This window comes from Chaetodon trifascialis, chromosome 18 (genome assembly GCF_039877785.1).
Source record: "Chaetodon trifascialis isolate fChaTrf1 chromosome 18, fChaTrf1.hap1, whole genome shotgun sequence".
In the NCBI taxonomy this organism is placed as follows: Eukaryota; Metazoa; Chordata; class Actinopteri; order Chaetodontiformes; family Chaetodontidae; genus Chaetodon; species Chaetodon trifascialis.
The window spans coordinates 340,800-364,121 of NC_092073.1; the positions used below are offsets into that span (position 1 = coordinate 340,800).

General features: G+C 41.9%; 1 protein-coding gene across 3 annotated transcripts in view; it reads left to right on the forward strand.

The window, feature by feature from the left end:
• The first annotated feature begins 530 nt into the window (after nucleotides 1-530).
• Nucleotides 531-23,322, forward strand: part of LOC139346953 (ATP-binding cassette sub-family D member 3-like) — a 62,065-nt gene continuing 39,273 nt past the window's right edge. Inside the window, exons 1-8 of one of the 3 annotated variants that reach the window (XM_070986338.1) lie at nucleotides 531-755; nucleotides 3,853-3,889; nucleotides 3,988-4,086; nucleotides 4,859-4,947; nucleotides 8,470-8,539; nucleotides 9,374-9,471; nucleotides 13,420-13,543; nucleotides 14,159-14,215. In XM_070986338.1, the coding sequence (XP_070842439.1) occupies nucleotides 646-755; nucleotides 3,853-3,889; nucleotides 3,988-4,086; nucleotides 4,859-4,947; nucleotides 8,470-8,539; nucleotides 9,374-9,471; nucleotides 13,420-13,543; nucleotides 14,159-14,215 (684 nt within the window). In that variant the 5' untranslated portion in view covers nucleotides 531-645. The remainder of the gene's footprint in view (nucleotides 756-3,852; nucleotides 3,890-3,987; nucleotides 4,087-4,858; nucleotides 4,948-8,469; nucleotides 8,540-9,373; nucleotides 9,472-13,419; nucleotides 13,544-14,158; nucleotides 14,216-23,322) is intronic. The other 2 variants (XM_070986340.1, XM_070986339.1) reach the window with 2 other exon arrangements.

Below are 23,322 nucleotides of genomic sequence, written 5' to 3' on the forward strand. Positions count from 1 at the left end.
AGAAGAGAGGAGATTGTGTTGACAAGGTTAAGGTTGGGGCATAGCGCACTAAATAAAACACTGAAACTGATAGGGAAGCACCAGACAGGCCTGTGTGAGGGGTGTCAGGAGGAGGAGGAGTCAGTGGAGCATGTAGTTCTGATGTGTAGGAGGTATGAGGTGGAGAGAGAGGAGATGATGAAGGACTTAGGGATACAGGAATTCACACTGAAAGGATTGCTAAGTATGGGAGAGCGGGCACAGATTAGGGCACTGATAGAATTCTTAAGGGGGACAGGGGTTTATGATAGAATTTGATGGATGAGCAGGTATGAAAGAATAGGGGGTTGTAGATGACATGGGTATGGAGAGTTTAAAGTAAGGTTTTTATTTATTTATTTTCCATATTATGTGTATAATATGGCTTTTGATTTAGTTAGATAAAGGTGTAAGACTGTAAGTCTACTGTTTGGTCCACACTCCGGAACAGATGGTGGCGGTAATGCAACAATAAGCTGGATGCCAACCGCCGTTAGACCAGAAGAAGAAGAAGAAGAAGAAGAAGAAGAAGAAGAAGAAGAAGAAGAAATGGCGTGATACTCCCAGAATGCAACTGGTGCAGTGAAGCAAACTGGAGCAAACCACACCGAACGTTGTGTAAGGGACATGGCGGCTCTCAGTAAATACTTGACGGCAAAAAACTCCTCTGTAGCAGGTGCCATTTTGTTGGTTTTGTACCTGCTGAAACACAGAGGACGGACGCCCAAACAGGACGGGTAAGTAGGCGGTAGTATGGAACGTTGAAGTTTACTTTTAGGTGCAGAAAACACGGCTTTCAGGTGAGTTTGCGACAGCTGTCCGGATGCTAATTAGCAGATGCTAGCTCCCCATTTGTGCAAGTGACAGCGACCTGGTGCTTGGACACTCCTGGACTTTTCGTTAGCAGGCAGTTTATTACTCTGCGTATCTGCTTACAGATCGGACCAGCTCAAATTCCAGTTAAGTCAAAAAGTAAAGAAAAGATTGCTTCATACACACCACTGAATGGCCGATTTATGTAACTTTGCCTAATCGTGTTGAGGTCTGTGTCAATTCGTGACTGTTTAATCTTACATTGGTCCAAGAAACGATTCTCTTGTTTGGAAATAAGAGAGGATATATAGTCCAAATATATTTAAAATGCCAGTTAAAGTGTATCTTTGTTGTCAGTAAAAACTCATATTACTTTAAAAATGCCATTCAGTCATTCACAATTCTTAAAAGTCACTCGTAAATTTGGTGTCGTGCCAAAAGTGATCCTCTACCAAAAACGTATGTATTTACAATGTAATTACTTTGCTTGGGAATATAGTTGGATAAGTAATGTGATTTACACTTAGGATGCTTGTGAAATGATCAGTAGACATAACAGAATGAAGAGTGGAACTTATTTAAAATTGAGTGAAAGCTCATTTCGAAAGGAGCTATAATTTTTTTTCTCAAGGCCTTGAAGCCTACCAGCCAAATGGTTCACAAAAAGGTTCATTTCTCGAGGCTTCATGTGCACACAAAACCCCCTGCTGGTCAAAGACTGTTAAACAGCCAGATATACAGTATTATAGGCAATTCATTCATATTAAAAAATTATTTTATTGTTTAGTGTATTATGTGTATGTAACATGACAATACAATGGAATCTAATAAAACTTGTCAACTGTTAATTAATTAATAATTCCATCGACATTTGAATAACTCATAATGACAGGGGAACAATTGTTTTCAAACTGTTGCAGTGTTTTAACAAGGTAAGGGGCAGTGGGCGTGCTCGTGAACATGAAGAGGACAGTGAATTTGATTGCGCAACTAAAGGACTCCATTTATTAATTTTTATTCATAAACGAAATACGGGCTTGGTCGCGCCAGATTCCCCTCATTATTTTCATGTAAAGCATGAAAATGCTTCAGCATGGATGATGTGTTGTACCCCAGTTCTTTTGCACACAACAAACACTTCACCTTGCATTAAAAGAAAAGCCCATGAAAAATATAGTGCATTGCATAACAAATATGAAACATATGTAATAATGTTACTGAAAGTGTACTGATTGGGAGAGATCAGATCAAAACCTTTCTCTCTCACACAGGCACCATCAAAATAAGCAGCAGTATAACAAAATGCACCTCTATGTCACACACAAACCAACAATTCCTCAACACTAAGCCACCTAGTGTGAGCTGTTCCATGGCGGCATATGTTCATAAATCGTGCCAATATTCGAACCACTTCTTGGACCGCGAGGCTTCGAACGTCATCAGTGATGTCACTCGCCCTCAACGACACAAGCGTCGATATGCGCTTCACTAAACACTTCTGGGATTTCTCGACACATGCTCTGAAGCGTCAGCACAGTATGTCCCATCACTAGTTTTTTGACAAAATCCTGTGTACTTGTGGATTAGGCTTCAGAGTGACCCTGTGGTCCTGGATGAAGACTGGAAACCCGCCTTATATTAAGTTCCTTCACTGCTGTATCATAATATAAAAGTCAGTGTTGACATTCGTGAAAATGAACCATGACTTAATCAGTTTCCAGCCTAAACTAAACTGCACAGCACTTACTTAAAGGGGCAATACTTATGATTTCAGTTGTCATTGATTTGATGACATTTGCAGTTACTGGTGGAAACAGTAAGTGTGGTTTAATACTACAGGGTTCAGGACAGCAAAACAAATTATTGTCATGTTTATAAAGAAGTCAGGCAGTAATTGGCCCTTTTCTATCATTCTGTGAGCAACTCTGATATTATGCTGTACATAGTGTGAGTCTGCAAACAGCAGGGCAGAGTAGTTAGTTACCTGGCTAAGAAGTTGGTGGTTTGAAGCACCATCTAAAAGCTAATTGTGGCTGCTCTTGTTCCATTACTTCTAGCAATATTTGAACTGATCTACTTACAATGACTGTCTTGTTTTTTAGACACATGTTGGATGAACAACAGTGGCCAGCGCTAATGTCACTGAGCAGCACACTGCATTTACCGTAAATACTTCATATTGAAAGTCAACTCTTGCTTCGCCAGTTAAATGGTTTTCATGTGAGTGATTAGCAGTAACTTAATACAGCACTTTTTCAGGGAATGTCGGCACCAACACTCAGTTGATAATAAAAAGTGTGAAGCTGAAACATGAAAATGTAATATAGCCTCTTGAAAACTTTGCAATTTGCAGTGTTAAACATTTGTCAAGTTTACTTAGTTCAGTTTTTCTTTGATTGTTGCTGCCTTTCATGGCAATTATTTAATAAATAACCAGGCAGGAATTTATGTTTGAAAATCAAACATCAAACACAAATCTAGGAACTTTATCACATTGATTCAAAAATCATGTTCACTGATTTTCAACATTGCAATCTTCCAATGCAGCCAGAGATATTAAAGGGAGAGCTCCCACATTCTAAAATTTTATCATGTTATCCCTGATTGATAAAGACTTAAAGATGATCAAGTATGATATTAAACTATTGAACTTACACAATTTCTCAAAGTTGCTATTTTATGAAAATGAACAAGTGTCTATTTAATAATGATAATAATAATCAGAAAATCGGTGGTTTGATACCCTGTCTCCTCCAGTCCATGTTTCTAAGTGTCCCTGGCCTATTGAACCCAAATGGCACTTGATGCTGCTTCATCGTGTGTAAGTGTGTGTGTGAATGGGTGAATGTGGAATATAAAATGCCTTGAATAGTCAGAGTAGACTAGAAAATATATATACTGTATATAAATGCAGTCTATTCACGTGAAAGAACAGATGATCTGGTGTATTAACTTCCTCACAGTCTGATGTCTTTAAAGCAATATAATCTGTCTAATTTAAGAATTGTTCTTTCTTTGCAGTAGAAAAGGAGGCTCAGATCTAGTGCTGAACACTGAGGTACGTCAGTCTTTCATGTTTGAGTCTCTGAAGCCTGTAAAGTTTTCATAGTTAGCTGTAGTTGTATTATGATACCTTTGTTACACCTCTTCATATAGAAAGATGCCAGGAAAGACCGTGCAGCAGTGGACAAGGTTTTCTTCTTCCGAATCCTCAGAATTGTGCGGATCATGGTGCCTCAATTTTTCTGCAAGGAGGTATGACATCAAACTGCTGTTAGACTGGTATTGTCTGTACCATGTTGTTTGTATTTCCAGCAGTCATCCAAAAGTTTAAAACAGTTCTTCAAAGGTAGGCAAACTGGAGAGATCTCAGGGCCACTAAAACATTTTGTATTGTTCCAGCATTTTTACGCACCATCAATAGTATATTTGCTTGCCAGCTGGCTAAGTAAATAGCTAAAGTCCCCATGTTATAAAAATAAGCTTGGGGTAATGTTTAAGTGCACATAGTGTGCATTACGCAAGTTGTTAAGTGGCCTGTTTAGACAGCTAGACTGATTAAAAAATGGTAGCCTATCTTTTCTGTCAGACACACAAGAAAAAGGAAAAACATGGCTGAGATGTCTCCTGTGTAGACATGCCATTAGTTTGCACAGCTCCAAATGAAAACTATGTCCATCATTTGCAGTGTTTTGTTTCCAAGTGTGCTTTGCCCTAGTGTATATATGTGTATAATATTGTGTAATAATAATATAATATTAACCCAGTCAGTGTATCGTGCTGCTTAAGATACAGTGGGGTTCTCATTTTGATAATGTAGAATAGTACCACACAGAGCCCTTTGACACAGATACATCAGCTCCATAAGCCAAGGTCACAGCCACATGGCTCCTCTGGTTCCATTGAGTCTTATCAGATCAGTTCAGTAGATATGAGCAGAGTGAGGGGCAGGACCATAAAGGACTATGATCTACAGTGTTTTACAACCTCTCCTAACTAACCTTTGTGGTTGTTGTCTTCAACATAGACTGGGTACCTTATCTTAATAGCTGCCATGTTGGTGGCCAGGACCTACTGTGACGTATGGATGATCCAGAATGGCACCATGATTGAAAGGTCAGAGTTTGGCTTCATGCTTGGATTATTATTTAAAGTTTGAAATAAAAAGTGTCTGTGTCACTTTAAAAATAATATTGTGGGTTTCATGTTGTCACCATGTAGCTGCTTTTACAACCCTATCATTCCTTATTGTCCACACTTCAGTAAATCTGGAAATAACTGACAAGAGAGCTACAGTATACTGTATACAATACAATGCAATGCAGTCCGTGAATATTACAACAGTGACATCTTTGTTGTTGTTGTTTTGGCTTGATACTCCAGCATGTTGGATTTTAAAGTATGAGTTGAGCCCCCAAAAAACCCTCACAAAACCAGTGGTTTGTAGCCATGCAAATACTGCTTTTGTGTGCAGTTTTTGAATTTTCCACCTCTGAAAGTTGTGACCCCTCTGTAATACGATGGAATTGAGTAGATTTTTCGGTGCAAAAATGACAGCTCACTGCCAACTGTTTTCATTGCAAAAACACACCATTTGTCTGGTCATTCCAGGCCTATACTAAACAAAAGACGTTCCATCAACAGCAGGTCAGACAGACACATTTTTGTAAGAAAAATGTTGCAATCAGTCCTGAAACTCACAGGAAGCAGATGCAAAGATCTTAGAGCAGGTGTAATATGATCAAATGGGTTCTTGTTAGGTCTCTGGAGGTGTTACTTTGTATTAGCTGTGACCTAGTCTTTTTAGATAAATGAGAAGGACATTGCAATAATTTACCCGACAGGAGATAAATGCTTGTTCAGGTTTTTCTGCATAACCCTTAGTCAGCAAGCCTCTTGCTCTGGCTATATTTCCATGATAATAAAAGGCAGTTTTTGTTGTATTGGTTATTTACATCTCGAATATGAAATGTTTATGTGGTAGTAAAGTTTCTCCAATGAAAATGTTCCAAATCCCATATTGGTAATGTTTTATTGCCCAGCCCAATGTCATTCATTGCTGTTTGATTTTTTTCCAGGAACTGATGACTTTGTTTTGATTCTCCACAGTGGTATTATAAGCAGAGACATCAGTCTATTCAAGAGGCACTTTTATTCCTACATATCAGTCATACCAGGGGTAACTGTCAAAGACATGGCTGTCATAGAAATGGAAACCAAGCTTTAAATCACTAACACAGCTCTGCACATCTTGCTTTGTAATAGTGTTGTGTTAGTGTGTTAGTGTGCTTTTTCATCACTTACTGTCTGAGGTATGCATTTCCTCCCAAGCCATAACTAACCTGTGGATTTTTTCCAGGTGGTAAAATTACTATTGTCCTACATTAACTGGAAAACATTTTCACATGGACTTCAATATATATCTTCATGATTTCACTGAAATTTCTGCTACTGTAACAACAAAATTCCTGTTGATGTTAGTGAGATACCTGTTTCGTGAATGACCATTTTGCTAGCTTCAGGGCATTCAATCAATCACAACTGGACTTGTCAGTTTGTCTTGGAAGACGTTTCGCCTCTCATCCGAGCAGGCTTCATCAGTTCATGCGCACCGGACTAGATAGGACAGCTCTAGTCCAATGAAATGGTGTTAGGTTCAAGTATTTATCCTCTGAGTGAGGCCAACCCCCCAAACCAAGGATGGTATCAGGAGTGTGCTTCCTCCTTGAGATGCAGGTAAATACCCGCATCTCCTGCAGGTAAATACCTGCATCTCAGGTAAACAGCTGAAGCACACTCCTTTGAGGATAAAAATGTGCATATTCTGGACAGAGAAGGCAGATGGTTTGAAAGAGGAGTGAGAGAAGCCATCCATGTCAAGGTTGAAAAACCATCTCTGAACAGAAGGGGAGGCCTGAGACACCACCTGTCTCCCACATACAATGCTGTCCTTTCATCTCTTCCAAAGAGATTCAAAAACTTAGCCTCTGAAAATAAACAACAAAGCCATTCACACATGGCTCAAGGAGCCTCCCAATGACAAGAATGGGACACTAACGAGGCAGACGACTGTCGTTGACACCCTACCCCGCCTTAATGGGGGATCGTTTGCCTCACAATAGAGTGATACCATCCTTGGTTTTGGGGGTTGGCCTCACTCAGAGGATAAATACTTGAACCTAACACCATTTCATTGGACTAGAGCTGTCCTGTCTAGTCCGGTGCGCATGAACTGATGAAGCCTGCTCGGATGAGAGGCGAAACGTCTTCCAAGACAAACTGACAAGTCCAGTTGCGATCGATTGAACGCCCTGAAGCTTACAATGACCTGGATGAATGAGAATATTCACAGGCACGACCATTTTGTTGTGTTGTTTTGAGTGGTTGGTAAGACTAGAAAAGTTATTTAAGTACAGCCCAATTACCATTTACCAGTGTCACTATTTAATAGAATACACATAAAACAGCTTGAAATAAACTTACATGATGCTTGAAAGGTGCTGGAAACCCATATACTCTCCGTCAGTGAAAGGTTTAAATCATGTATGCTGGTTTAATTTTGTCAAGAGGATAATGTTTTATACTTGCCACCTTGTGAGAAAAGTGCGTGTAGACACCTGGAAAAAATGGCATTTGGTAGGTTGAACTTTTCAGAAATTCAGAGTCAAGTAAAGAAGGTTGGAAAGAGATGGAATCCAAAGTTTGCTCTGAACTGAGCCCATACTCTCATGGTGTGCTTAAATGTCTATGAGAAAGGGTAAGCTTCAGCTTGTATATAATCAACACAGATCACGAAAATGATGTTATCAGATGTGTTTCTACTTGAAATGGACATACTGTAAAGACAGAGTCTGAGAACACAACCTCTTCAACACAAAGTGTCTGCCACTACAATGTGGTAAATTGTAAAGTTGTAAAGTAAAAGTAAAGCACCCAGTGTAAATTAATCTTGAAATTAAGTTATATATGAAGCATTTTCATCAGTACACACTCAGTACTTTGTTGCTCTGAGTTTATCTTTGAAATGTAATAGAAAAGCTGCTCTCGCTCACTGATGAATTCAGACGGTTGTGCATTGCAGTTTCATTCTCTCTTAAGCTGCTGTTAATGAAACTCATCACCTCCTGCAGAAGTTTCACAGTAAAGGTCTCAGGTATCAGCAAATGGTCAGGTAAATTTGAGCAGGTGAGAGAACGGAGAGGATTCTTCATAAAATACTAGAAAACAGACCTTTGAAACAACTGAAATTAAAAGTAAAGACCTGTCACCCATACCTAGATGAGAGGTTGTGGTAAATGAAGGCCTGGTCCCTACCACTGTATCAGAAACAATATTCGAAGGCACAATCCTGTATGATATCATTATATCATATAAATATCATTATACACAATGAAAATTACATGGTAATACAAAAATTGAAAGGTATTATGTGCGTATCAGGACTTCACTGTCTGTTTTATGTCAGTGAAATGCAATTCATACTTTCTTCAAGTTCAAGCTGAAGCTGTACTTTTAGTAGTTAAGCAAAGCTGCATTGGTTCCACAGCAAAAGGAAATTATGTTTCATCAACCTCAGTATTTGTCCCTCTGACTCTCTTGGCAATGTTTGCTCATCTTTGTACATATTGTGGTTTGCAGTGCAATTATCGGTCGCTCAACAAAAGATTTCAAGACCGTCTTGTTCAGCTTTATCAAATTCATGCCACTTGTAAGTGTATTTATTTGTTAACTTTTTATTGTGTCACACTGATTGGTGATGTTAATTATCTGCTATTTCTATTATGATGTAACTCGTTCAGTGTCAGTTCAGTCAGTTCAGTTTCATTTTCTGAAAAGTGCACAGAGGAGACCTGATTTGAAAAACACTGATATTTCTGTTTTCTGTTGTCAATTACTAATTTCATTGAATCCTTTAATGAACTAATAAACAAACTACCATTTAACATGATCATTCTTTTGAGCTAAGATAAGTGGTCTGCCTGTCACCTCAATGTGCCTTTGCATTCCTCAATGTTATATAAGAGGGCTGGCAATATTCTTTTTTTTACTGTCAACAAATCCCATATAGGTCTTAAAGTTATTTGTAAATGCTTATTAATTTTGGAAAACACCATAAACAAATGTTTCTCACACATGAGAGTTCTCTTGGGGACTATATTCAGCAGCAGATTAATCCACATTTAGTATTTAAATAAACTAGTGTGTGTGATCATGCTCATAAAAGAACATGTAACCCAGTGCTACAGTGTGGCTCAGATATATACACACTAGGATACTTTCATTGTTGTTTTGTTGACAGTAAGAAACCATTGATTATCTCGAGCCTCATTCTTGAAGTTGTGAGTTTGATACTAACTATTCTGTTTTGCATGTTTTCTTCTTTTCATAGTTTATGCTTTTAATTAAGCAAAATGAACAAAAGTCAATAAGCTTGAATACTATAAGGATTCTAAAACTCTGTCAGGTGTACAAAGATAATGAAGCAAAGAGCTCACAGTGAAAGATGGATACATATATTTTATCTGTGACTGGTTTATTCCAGATAGCTTTGGTGAACAACTTTCTGAAGTTGGGTCTAAACGAGCTGAAGCTGAGGTTCCGTGTGAGGCTCACAAAGAACTTGTACGACCAGTACCTGCAGTAAGTACTACAGCAGCACGAAAGCTTCTTTCCCATAATATGGGGTTTTCTGATTAACATTTAATCTTTTACACCATTTATCAAACAAAACTACTGAATATTATGTGGATCCAGCTTTTCAAATGTAATGAATTGTTCCTTTTCTCAGTTTTATATCAGTGAATTGAGTATTTTTGGTTGGACCAAATGAGACAGTTAAAAGACATGACCTTGGGTTCTGGGAAAAAATGGTTTTTTTAACCTACTTTATGATTAAATCATTTTAAGTGTAATTCAAATAATCATCAGTTACAGCTAGACTTACAGTTGGGGTCAACTGACAGAAAAGAGGGGTGGCAGTAATGCACAACATAAAATGTACAGTGACACACAAACAGGACATAAAAAACAAAACTTTGAAACATCTAAAGTGAATCTGCCAATAAAATTCAGAACAGATCAGGGTTACAGAAAATGTATTTTGACGGCAGTATTTAACTCATTGTAACCTTGTGGATATTATACAGGCTGTTTTTTTCTTTAGCACTGGTAGAGAAATCATATCCATGCTGAATCATAATCTTTCAGGTTCACTGTGTTAGTTCAAGTAGTCACCATGGACATCTATGTTCTCTTAGGAGTTGACAATATAATATGACCTCTTTTATGAAGCCTACACGATTTTTTTGTCTTTCATGATGATCACTGTGTCGGATTTAACGATCGTACTGCCAGAAACTCTTGCAATGTCTTGGTTTAGTGACTGGCAAGACCCCAATCGATCACAGCATGTCTTATTCTATGATCATGCTTGAGTTCAGATGGCATTGGAGAGGTGGGGGAACCCACAGTCAAAGTGACAAGCATTGTGTGTGATGCTGGTGATCTTGAAATAGTTTTTTCTTACAGGTGCTCTTTACAAGAATAAGATTAGAAGAGAAAAAATATTACATCTAAAAACAAAATATATATACCGAGAACTATAAGTATACACCTAGACAAAAGCAAAAAGAGATATTAAGAGTATACATAGTAAAGGAAGAGTATGTACAGTAAAGAATGTACTTTGTTTTGAACAATAGTAACATGATTATTGTATCAAGTCAACAGTGAACTGCAGTATGAATATGAATGATCTGACAGGGAGTGAAAAAGTCCAAGGGCCATTCAGAGGGAGAAGTTGTACAATTTGATGGCCATAGGCAGGAATGATTTCCTGTGACGTTCAGTTATGCATTTTGGTGGGATGAGTCTCTCACTGAAAGTACCCTTGTGCCTGACCAGCACATCATGAAGTAAATGTGAGACGTTGTTCAAGATAGTCTGGAGCTTAGTCAGCATCCTCCTCTCTGACACCACCATCAGAGAGTCACACTCCATTCCCACAACGTCACTGGCCTTGTGGATCAGTTTGTTGAGTCTGTTGGCATCGACCATCTTCAGCCTGCTGCCCCAGCACGCAACAGTATAGAGAATAGCACTAGCCACCACAGACTCATAGAAAATCTTGAGCATAGTCTGGCAGATGTTGAAGGACTTCAGTTGCCTTAGAAAATAGAGACGACTCTGGCCCACCTGTAGAGAGTGTCACTGTTCTGTGCCCAGTCCAGTTTATTGTCAAAATGTACCCCCAGGTACTTGTAATCCTCTGCAATGTCCACACTGACCCCCTGGATGCGAACAGGGGTCACCGGTGCCATGGTTCTCCTCAGGTCCACTACCAGTTCCTTAGTCTTTGCCATGTTTAGTTGCAGATGGTTCTGCTCATACCATATGACAAAGTTGTCCACAGCAGCTTTGTACTCATCCTCATCGCCCTTACTGATACATCCATCTACCACAGCGTCATCAGAAAACTTATGAAGATGCCAGGCCTCTGTGCAATAGTTGAAGTCTGTGGTGTAAAGGGTGAAGAGGAAGGAAGAGAGGACAGTCCCCTGCGTGGCCCCAGTGTTGCTGACCACTCTGTCTGACACACAGTGTTGCAGGCACACATACTGTGGTCTGCCAGTCAGGTAGTCCATAATCCAGGACACTAGGGGGGTGTCCACCTGCATTGCTGTCAGTTTTTCACCCAGTAGAGCTGGACGAATGGTGTTAAATGCACTGGATGCCCGCTGGCTTGTCCAGATGGGCGTAGACACGGTTGAGCAGGTAGATGATGGTGTCCTCAACTCCAAGTTGGGGCTGATAGGCGAACTGGAGGGTGTCAACAAGTGGGGTGGGGGGGGGTTGATAGTGGTCGTCCAGGACAGACAGCAGAGGAGTCAGATGGGGGATGAGCCAGGCCTACAGTGTCAAATCTATCAAAAAGAAGATTCAGTTCTTTGGCCCTGTCAATGCTGCCTTCAACTCCTCTGTTGTTGGTCGTTCTGAAGCCAGTGATGGTCCTCATTCCACTCCAGACCTCTCAAGTTGTTCTGCTGGAGTTTCTCCTCCTGTATTTCTCCTTACCCTCCTTGATTTTCATCTTCAGTTCCCCCTGTATTGTTCTCACCTCCTCCCTGTTAACAGCTCTGAAAGCCCTCTTCTTCTCATTGAGGATGACTTTGATGTCCTTTGTTACCCACGGCTTGTTATTTGGATAACAATGGGCAGTCCTGGCTGGGGCAGTGGAGTCCACACAGAAAGTGATATAGTCCGTGATGCACACTGTCCCTGTCAGTGTCCTCCCCATTTGGCTCACAAAGAGCCTGCCAGTCTGTTAGCTCAAAACAGCCCTGCAGTCTCTCATATGTCCCCTCTGACCATCTCCTCACTCTTCTTGTAGTGGTAGCAGGCTGACTCTTCACCAGAGGCACATAACAGGAATTGAGGTGCACAAGGTTATGGTCTGACCTACCCGGAGGGGGAAGGGGAGAGCAGCTGTATGCATCCTTAGCTTTAGCATACAGCAAGTCCAGGGCTCTCTCCTCTCTTGTAGGACAGCTCACATACTGAGTGAAGCTGGGCAGTGTTGTTGCCATGGTTATGTGGTTGAAGTCACTCGAGATAGTGTTGAATGCACTCGGGTGTTGAGTTTGCAGACGGGCTACAGTGGAGTGAATGCTGTCACATGCCGACATTGGGTTGGCAGAGGGAGCAGTGTAAACAGCTGCAATAATGGCATGTGAAAACTCCCTGGGCAAATAATATGGCCTGAACCCAACAGCCAACAGTTCAGTGTCTGGGCAACAGATGCATTCCTTGATGGTAACGTGACCAGGATTTAACCATCGGTTGTTGACTAGAACGGCAAGCCCCCCCCCCCAGTAGTAGGCGCATGTGCTTTAATTTTTTTTTATCATTATCATCCCTCCTCCTCCACTCTACCATGGTTATGTGTTTGCACTGTGGAGAGTGCACCTGATTGGTCAACGCTCAGTAACATGTCGGGGGAAATGCCTTTCTAGATGAGTCAAGACAAAATTTCTGGCACGCTAATCTATGCGTTGTGGTGTTGTGGGGCGTCCCAGACACTGCATGACAGGTCCGATTGTTGTTCACGACAGCAATGCCGGTAATTTGTTGGCCATGACAAAATTGTCTCAAAGTCAGGCTAGAATCATGTACTCTGTAGTCAGACATTAGATGCACTTTAACAATTTGTTACCACTACACTTTGATGACCTTAGTGATATAACATCAAAGGTCATGTTTAGAGGAAATTCCAAATTGCAGTGTTAGCTACAAAAATCTGCTAAGTACGACACCATTAATCCCAGATTTCAACCCAGGGACCAAAACCTCAGTGTTCCATTGTCCAATGCAATTTAGCAGCAGATTACAACAAAATGACCTAGTCTGTGGGTGGGAAAAGAAGGAACAAGTAGTCATTCTAAGAAATATTGACCTCATGTTTTTGACCTATTCAGAACCTGTGATACACACCTGGAGATAATCTGATTCTCTTGCTCTTCAGTGACAAGTAGAAGCATTATTTGTGTTCCTGGTCTCTTTGGGTCTTCACCTTGTGTTCTGGCTCTTCAGAGGTTTCACCTACTACAAAATGGGAAACCTGGATAACCGGATAGCCAATGCAGACCAGCTGCTGACACAGGATGTGGAAAAATTCTGCAACAGTGTGGTGGACCTTTACTCCAACCTCAGCAAGGTACTAAACTTTGTTGGCGCTCATCTGAGTAATGTTGTATCTTCTAGCATACAAAATGAATGAGAAATTTAGGATTGATAAACTTGAATGCTGCATGGCTGCAGGCCCACTGTACAGAGCAGATAAAAAAACTTTATATACCCTACTTACACAGTGCAGTCTCAGAGTGTGTTATATTTGAACATTGGATATGTACACATCCTCACTTGAATCAAAGGTTACATGGGCCAATCACTGCACATACATCATGATGATCTAAGTGCTTGTGTCTCTTGTTGCTTTGGGATAGTTGCAGTGCAGCCATATTGAGTGCAGAGCAAAGCAAAATCTTCCTTTTAAAAAAAACTTTGTTTGAACCTTATGAATATCAAGTTTTGCACATTATGTCCATAAGAGGGCAGACCACTACACTGACAGACATACAGCTTGTTCTAGGTATATATATTCCAAAATCAAGATTTAAAATATCTACATACCTGCATTGTAAAATTGTCCGCTTGTTTCAATTTGACCTGAATTACATTTCCAATCAATGAAAGTGGCATTGTGTGCAGATTTTCCAATTGAACCATGTGTCCTATTTTTAAGTCTTCCTGTCCTCTGTCTGTCTTACAGCCTCTGTTGGATATTGGTCTGTACATCTTCAAGCTGACAAGTGCCATTGGTGCTCAGGTAAGAAAGTTATCTTCTGTGTGTTTTTTTTTCAGTCTGTGGAACTACATTGCTCTATCAAATGAAAACTATCTGTCCACACAGTTACATTTTCCATATGTATGGGGACTGACCCCATTGGTGCAGTTTTCATGGATTCTCTTTAAGACACACCACTACATGGCCCATGCTTCAGTTTAAAAGGCCCAGGAATGCATGAATTCATTAAGTCACTGAGGGGGAACTAAAATTAGACGTGAAAAGTTGGCAGGGAAGATTGGCTTACCGGTATGTCAGAGAGGTGGTCTCTGGCTCCCTCTTAGGTTAGAGTGTTTGCCTTTCTTCATCTGTGGTAGAAGACTTGAGTGGTACTGTGCAGTGTATTGCATGATTAGCTCTGCCAAGGTATAGCCCACTATCGAAGCTGGCCTTGTTGGGAGGGGTGGTGTGATGTCCCTCTCTGCTCGGGGGAGCATGGGAGTGTTGCACGGTGAATTGCTGGGATCGTCTGTCTTATACAGTCATGGAAAAAATTATTAGACCACCCTTGTTTTCTTCAATTTCTTGTTCATTTCAATGCCTGATACCACTAAAGTTATATTACCTGAAGAATACAATGAACACAACAAAAACGGCAACTCCATAATACTTTATGTCCTATTTGACATGCTTAAGCTTAATTGTATTCCCAGGGTATATAAAAGGCCATTTCACGTCATAAGCAGCACTGCACATGCAAAGGCCTAGAGTGGTTTCCTGCTTACATTCAAGCTGTAGCATAACTCAGAAGTTGTCAGCTCTCACAAAATGCCTAAAACAAAAGAATTATGTGAAGCCACAAAGGCAGCCATCTTGGCGCTACTGGAAATTGGCATGAGTTAGAGACAGGCAGCCAAAAAACTGAAGGTCTCCAAGACAGCTGTTCATTACACCAAGAAAAAGCAAGCGAAACATGGTACTACCAAAGTGCTAGCTAGTCGAGGCAGGAAACGTCTTTCTACCCCACAAGAGGACTGTGCACTCATCCGTTCCTGTGTCAGGAATCGTCTTCAGACCTCCAGGGACCTTAAAAATGAATGGGCACTGTCATGAAATGGAACTTGTTTAGCAAGGACAGTCGAAACCGACTTCTTGAAGCTGGTCTGAAGTCACACGGGGCATGGAAGAAGCCCTTCATCAATGAAAGGCATAGGAAGGCCCGGTTACTCTTTGCTAGGGATCACAAGGATTGGACTGTTGATGATTGGGCTAAGGTTCTCTTCAGTGATGAATCCAATTTTGAGTTGATCCCCACTCCAGCCAACTTACTGGTTGGCCTACAAACCAGACTTTCTTGCCCCTACAGTAACACATGGAGGTGGATCGGTGATGATCTGAGGTTTTTTCAGTATGGGTGGAACAGGGCAAATGCATATGTGTGAAGGGCGAATGAACCAGGTCATGTACAGGGCTACTCTTGAAAACAGTCTTCTTCCATCAGCTGATAAACTCTTTCCTGCCTCAAATGACTGGATTTTCCAACAAGACAATGCCCCTTGCCACACAGGAACGTCAGTTAAAGCCTGGATGGAGAACCAGAACATTCAAACCATGCCTTGGCCTGCTCAATCACCAGATCTAAATCCAATTGAAAACCTGGGGAACATCATCAAACTCCAAATGGAGAACCACAAGCCCAAAAACAAAGCAAATTTGTTTGAATTTTTGCAACAGGAATGGGCTGCTGTGACAGCAAAACAATGTCAGAAGCTGGTGGAGAGCATGCCAAGATGCATGGCTGCAGTCATCAAAAACAATGCTTATGCAATCAAGTACTAACTCCTGTGTGTATCATGTGACTAACAGACAGAAAAGAAAACATTGAATGTCTAAAATACAATGAACACAACAAAAACTGCAACTCCATATATTAGCCACAACTGCTGTAAACATAAGCATGGCATGTAAGCTCACTTTCTGCTCATGTGGGTGACTACAGTATTGGAAACCGTAAGGGACCTCCCTGCATGGGCTGTGGTGTAAAAATGTCTGTGGAAAATATACATGATTATAACATGCTCATTTTGGGATTGAGCATGCATTGTCACCTAGGGGTAACCCATCTTCATGCATGAGTTGTTTCTGCATGTCAGCAAGACAAAGAAACCTGTTGCCAGTTCTTTATTAAATGGCCACCCCCTCCTGCTCAAGGAGTGCAATCGGCCAAGTGCCCCATAATGTGACATACCACCCACCACTATTGTAATAAACTCCATGGGGGATAAATGATTTGTATCTGGGCTTCATGCAACTACTAGTAGGCCTCCTGCTTCTGGGCGGAGTAATGTAAGCAGCACTCACCTCTCCATCAAGAGATTGTTAGTGACGTGGCTGCAGCTTTGAATATTTTTCTGCCATCATGGCACAGTGGAACAAGTGGTAACACTGTCGCCTCACAGCTAGAAGGTCCTGGTTCAAATCCCGCTGTGGGCGCTGGTGGTGTGTCCTCCACCATGCCTTCAGTGCCTGCTGCTCGAGGAAAAATGGCCTTTCTGTGTGGAGTTTGCATGTTCTACCTGTGTTCACCTGGGGTATTCTTCATTAAAAAAATTACCCCCCACTAAAACATGCAGGAAGATCACCACCTGACCAATGGTGACAAAAGAACTGGGTCCCTGGGCGCCACTGTCGGCAGGCAGCCCACCGCTCCTGGTCTGCCGTGGTCTGCATGCTTCCAGGTGCCTCTTTCTGACTTCTGATCTGGGCTCTGTAGTACAGGCTGTGGACCAGGCTTTAGCAGCCTTGGTGTTTCCAAAATTATGGATTCTTTCACTAGAATGCATGATGCTATGGTGGTCCAGACCCAGCTGGCTAACACAGGGGCCATATTGTTTTTTTTTTTTAACAATGCCATCTGATTCAGCAGCTGAAGGAGGAATGTGGTATAGAACTACTAACAGTTGCCACAGATCTCCTTATTTCTGTCTTTAAGAGAACAGGCAGCTGCAGCTGGCAGGGCTATGTCAGGGCTTAAGTCGGCACCATCAGTGGCTGTCCATGCTGCAGCCACCTAAAAGGGTGTTTGTACTGTAGAACCATCTGCCATGTTTGGGCCTGGTGCTACTGATATGCCTCAGCAGGCACAGGAAGCTTGTTGATTTGCTTGTAAGGGGTCAGATACTCTAAAGTAGAGCTGGGAATGATGCTGGCCTCAGCTAGCCATCTGCCCAAGAGCCCACAGCCTACCTGCAGTCAGGGGGAATTGAGGGGCCAACTGAATGCATCATGTTAGGGCAAGTCTAAATGTGGTAGATGAGGCAACAGTAGCCAGAGACCTCTCCAGTCCTCGCTCAGTCCTCATACAACATCACCCTAAGCCTGCCCCTGCCCTCTGGAGTTTTGTGCATCATGGGAAGCCCTGAGGGCAGAACCTGTGTGATAAGGTTGTCTGCATTTTCCATCATTGAAGACCTGCAACACAAAGAAGCTTTGTGTTTGGAGATGGAGATGGGGTGAGAAAATTGGCTAGCCAGGTTTTATTCTTGATATTTCCAAATGTGAAGACACTCACAGGCCAGGTTTAGACCTCTGGACTAAACAGGTTCCTCAGGCTTCAGGCTGAAAATGTTGACCCTTCCAATGGTGGAGCAGGCTATCTTTGTTGGCAGCTGGCTTGCTGGTCCCCTGCGGCAGCAGGATCTCAGGATATTGAACTACTTCGACAATAGGTTGAAATGTGCTCAGGCAGAGGATCAGTGTCATTGTCATGTATTGGTGTTGTGGGCACATATCCGCAGTCTGGCACTGAAACCTCAAACTTAAAAAAGTGCTGACTGCAGCCTGCACAGTTGCATACCACCCAGTTTCTAGGCATGTGCTTGGGTGTCAGGGCTGTTAACATTGAGGATAACATTGATAACATACAGGAGAGATTCTCAGTTTAGGCAAGGAACCAAGGTTACTTGGAGGCTTTGTTTAAGCCTCTTGGGCCTTATGGCAGCATCAGTACTAGTGCCATTGGCTCTTCTTCTCGGCACATCAATGGCCTCAGGGGTTGTTGCATGCTTTTCCTTCATTCAGTCTTCTTTCCACCCTGCTGCAGAGAGTCTGAGAAGAGGAAGGGGGGAGGCAGTTCCTGGTGGCCCCAAACTGGTCTCAGAGATGTGGCTCTTAGGGGTAACACATGTCTCGGACGGGAGGCTATTGGAACTTCTGGTTCACTAGGACCAGGAGGCCTTGTTCTATCCCTTTCCTCAGGGGCTCAAACTCTGGTCCTGGTCCCTGAGAGGGCCAGTGTGTTAAGAATGGGGCTTGCACAATCAATGGTTCAGACCATGCAGAGTGCTCGGCACCATCAACTAGAGCGGTATACTCATATTGCAGAACGAACTAAGTTGTTTAAATTTCGTGACATGCGCATATAATTTCTTGGGGTATGAATCATGTTTCGTGTGGGTGGCAATGCTTGGTAGAGGCTTTTAGCTGAAGGCTCTTCCAACACATGAGAGCTGCTGTTGATTCCTCTCACATGATGCAGGAGTAATTTGTTTTAGAATTTGGCATTCCTGCCAAAGGAACTTTCATCTAAATAAATCAGTGGAGTTGCGAGTTGCCTCTGTCTGACACGTGCAGAAGGTGACATGGATCAGGAAAGGTTATGCCCAGTCAGTGCCCTGAAGGCCTATATCCATTGAACATAGGAATTTAGTATTGTAGGCCGGTCAGTTGTTTGTTTTAAGTCCCAGTGCCTGGACCAGCCAGCCCTTGGCTTGTGGAAACAATTCAGATGAACTGGTGCTCCAGCACTCAATGGGAGTGAGTCCTCTTGGGGTTTGTTCCTCATAGGTTTTGTTGCATGAAAGTGGCTGTGAGTACCTCCTTTGGGTTAGGGGTTTCACCTGGGGCTATGACCACCGTCCCAGGGTTATTGTGCAATAGATGCATATTCACTGTGCTCTGGTCTTGGTCCAGCCAGGGAGATAGACGCCAATTATTTAGTACTTTTCTAGTATTCATCTATCTTTTGCAAGGCTAATCTAGGATTACCAGCACTCACCAATAACACAGCCATTGGTAGCTATTTGGAGTTAATTATCTTGCCCTCTTGCACCAAACCACCGACTTTTTGATCTACCGCGGGAGCCACAGCTGCCTCAATGTCCTTTGAGATTCAAAAAATGAGTGCTTCAGAAAATAAAATATGGGCTGTGCATTTTCAGAATAGGTGTGGTGCAAATCCAACCAGATTCCACCAAAATGTGGCCTAACTGAATGAGTATGTACATGGTCATATCTAATTCTTGTCTGACAAATCATGCCTGTGCGCTCTGAAATCTTGACTTGCAGACTGTATAGTGCTCAACAGTATAGTAGTTTTCAACTGTATACCACCATGTGCATGCACCCCAAAAACTGTGACTTCTTGGGATTGTCAAGCACAAGTACAGTGCGCATGTGCTAGCAAAGTAAAGTGGGCCCTTGTTTTGTGCACTCAATGTACTATATGCCCCATCCTAGTCTTGATAAGTGCTTGCGCACATTGTTAATAAAATTGAATGCTCTGTCTATACATAGTGAATTATGTCTTTTTTAAAAAATAGGATTTATTGGTTTACTCAGTAAAAACAAACCAAATATTACATGCATCTCTCATATTGATACAGAGAGTAGAGCAGAGTTGTGCTCTAAGAAATCTGATATGTGCACACTCTCGTAGCACAACTAGCTGCGTCGAACTGGATCACATCATATCAAAACGAATCTCTTTGTAAGCAAGTCATATCGTTATCAAATCATTTTTTAATCGCATCGTATCATGAACAGGAGCGAATCGCATCGCATTGCATCGCATCGACAGAGGCTTCAGTGTGCTGCGTATTGAGATGCATATCGAATCGGCCTCAGTGGTGGAGATATACATCCCTAATCTGCTCACGCAGACCCCCGATTGTAATATGTATAGAAGCACGTATGCATCTGCTTGCAAGTCTCCAACTGTGTGGTACTGACTTAGACTGATCCCAATTTGGGAAATTCTTTTGTGGCAGCAGCAGGTTAAACATACACAAACATAAAATATATACCATAGAGAAGAAAAAGAATGAGAATAAAACTAAAAGAAAAAGAACGTTCTCAGCAATTCTTAAAACATAATATATTCAGTATAACTAAATATATAGTGATCGAATCTGTTATATATTATAATATGTCTTATAATATATTCTACAGTTTCTAATAATATAATAAAAATACTAGTGCTAGTTTAATCGCGATTGATCTCATGAATGTCATAGTTAACTCGCGATTAATCGCAAATTAATCGCACATCTTTATCTATTCTAAATGTCCCATTAATTATTATTTTAATGCTCTTATCAACATGGAAAAGTGGATGGGCTTGCCGTTTTTTATTGAAAACAACAGCCTGTAGTGATATATTTCACACAAACATTCTCACTTTGAGCAGTCCTTCACATTTGAATGAATCAAATCTCAGACAATTTAACACTGTCAATAAACAGATGACAAAAAAATAAATACTTGGTTACAAAAAACCCCCTTCAACAACCCTTTCTAAGGGATCAAACCAGGGTGATCCAAAATAAAGTTACAAAGTGCATATCATTGTAAACTAGGACTCAGGCTATAGTGCAGTTAAACCATGGCTTAAACTTTCCTTTCTTAAGTTTCCTTTGAAAATACAAGCAGTCAGACTATAATGCTCTTCTATTTAGTCACCAGAGGCTTATCAACCCAGCCTCTTATTTCTCTCCAGAAAGAATGAACATTATTTGTCTATGGCTGCAGTAAGCTTGTTCTTAGTTGCGGTATCCATATGCCTCTGTCAAAAACCATCCATTGTAGCCTGGTTTTGACAAGGAGGCGGTGGAGAATTCGCATTCGCCGTGTGTTTGGCCATCAAGTGGTATTTCAGACTGGATGTGCTACGGTGATAACTCAGTTCACACCAACAATACACACAGATAACTTTGGTCTTGTCAGTAAACCCATCTGGCAACTTTTTGAAACTAAACTTTCCATTCGGAATCTTGTTTGCATCCATTTCGGCGTTTTGCGCTTGACATCCACACAAACCGGTAGCCTACTTAGCCTTTACAGCTAGCGAGCAGGCAAGACCAAACACGTGTGCGGGGTGTGCCTATTGTTATGTTTCCGGTTTACAAACAGATCCTGTAGTTTTTGTAACGTTACTAGCAGTGGCCACAGTTTCTAAAAACTACAAGATCACTAGGTCGCAAAGAGCGTTAATCTCGCGATAAAAAAAATGACACCGTTAAAATTGATTTGCGTTAACGTTTTAATAACACAATATTTTTGACAGCACTAAAAAATACATTATATTTAAGTACATAAACAAGTATTAACAGCAGTTTGAGAGAGAGAGAGAGAGAGAGAGAGAGAGAGAGAGAGAGAGAGAGAGAGAGAGAGAGAGAGAGAGAGAGAGAGAGAGAGAGAGAGAGAGAGAGAGAGAGAGAGAGAGACTATTTACCAGAAAAATATATGCAAGCTGCAGATGATAAATAAATGTTAACAATAAACAGTATTGTGCAGTGTTGCAGTAGTGCAAATAATATGTAACATTGAAGTATTGGGGTTTGTGAGGTTGGTAGAGATGACAAAGGTGTTTAATTTACAGCTAATAAGGGAGCCGGCCTTCCTGATCAATTTGTTCAGTCTGTTGGTGTCACTGGCTCTGATGCTGCTCCCACTGGCAACAACAGACTGTTAGAAGATCAGCATCTTGCTGCACACATTGAATGATATGAGCCTCCTCAGGGAATAGAGTCTAGTCATCCCCTTCTTGTAAACAGCGTTGATGATAGTTTTCCAGTTCAGTCTGTTGTCGAGGTGCACTCCGAGGTATTTGTAGTCCTCCACCACAGTGACATTCTCCCCCAGAATACACAGTGGTCGAGTCGTCGTCCTCTTCCTTCTGAAATCAACCATCATCTCCTTGGTCTTGGCCACGCTAAGCAGCAGGTGATTTCAACCAGACCATTCTACAAAATCGTCCACCACTGCTCTGCATTCCTCCTCTCATCCATCCTTAATACACCCCACCACCATTGAGTCGTCTGAGAACTTCTGTGGGTGGCACAATGAGAAGTTGTACTGGAAGTCTGAGGTGTACAAGGTGAAGAGAAAAGTAGACAAAACATTCCCCTGTGTTGCTCCTGTACTGCTTTTCACTGTCTCGCACAGAACATTGCCCAGTTGAACAAACTGTGGTCTGTTTGTTAAGTAGTTGGTGAACCAGGAGATAGTGGGCGCATCGACCTGAGTCCACCTCCTTACTGTCCTTGTGGACACAGGCCGCCTCTGGACAAGAGGGACATACTGAGGTGTTAACCACACCAGGCTGCGATCAGCTCTGCCTAGTGAGGGAAGGGCTGTGGCACTGTATGCATCCTCTGCGTTAGCATACAGCAGGTGCAGTGTGGTGTTGTCTCTGGTGGAGCAGTTAATAAATTGGTAGAATGTTGGCAGAGTTTTCCCAAAGTGTTGTGTTTAAAGTCTCCAGTAATGACTACAAATGCATTTGGCTGCTGCGTTTGCAGCTCAGCCACAGTGGAGTTGATGACATTACGTGCTGCTTCCCTGTCAGCCTTCGGAGGGATGTAAACAGTCATCACGATGGTGGACATGAACTCCCAAGGCAAGTAATAAAGCCGCATCCCCACAACTAGCAGCTCAATGTCCGGGCTACAGAAACCTTCCTTAACGGTAACATGTCTGGGATTACCACTTCTCATTCACAAACAGCACAATCCCTTCTCTCTTCTTCTTACCGCTCCAAGCCATGTCTCTGTCCGCCTGCACACAGCCTGAGTGAAGCCACGACTCAGTAAAGGCCATTAGGCTGCATCGTTGGTTTTCCCACTGAGCCCTGATTAGTGCGAATAGCTTGTCCGTCTTATTTGCCAAGGACTTCACGTTCCCCGTGATGATCACCGGAACACATGGTCTCTATCTCTGTGCCGTGGATCTGGCTCTGCAGCCCCGATGTCGCCTCTTCAGCCCATACAGGACTACAATTCTCTGGCAGCAGCGTGGGTTTACACAACGCAATCAGCTGCTCGCGTGTGCCCCCACTCCTCTCTATACGGCCCTGCGTTACAAAGACTACT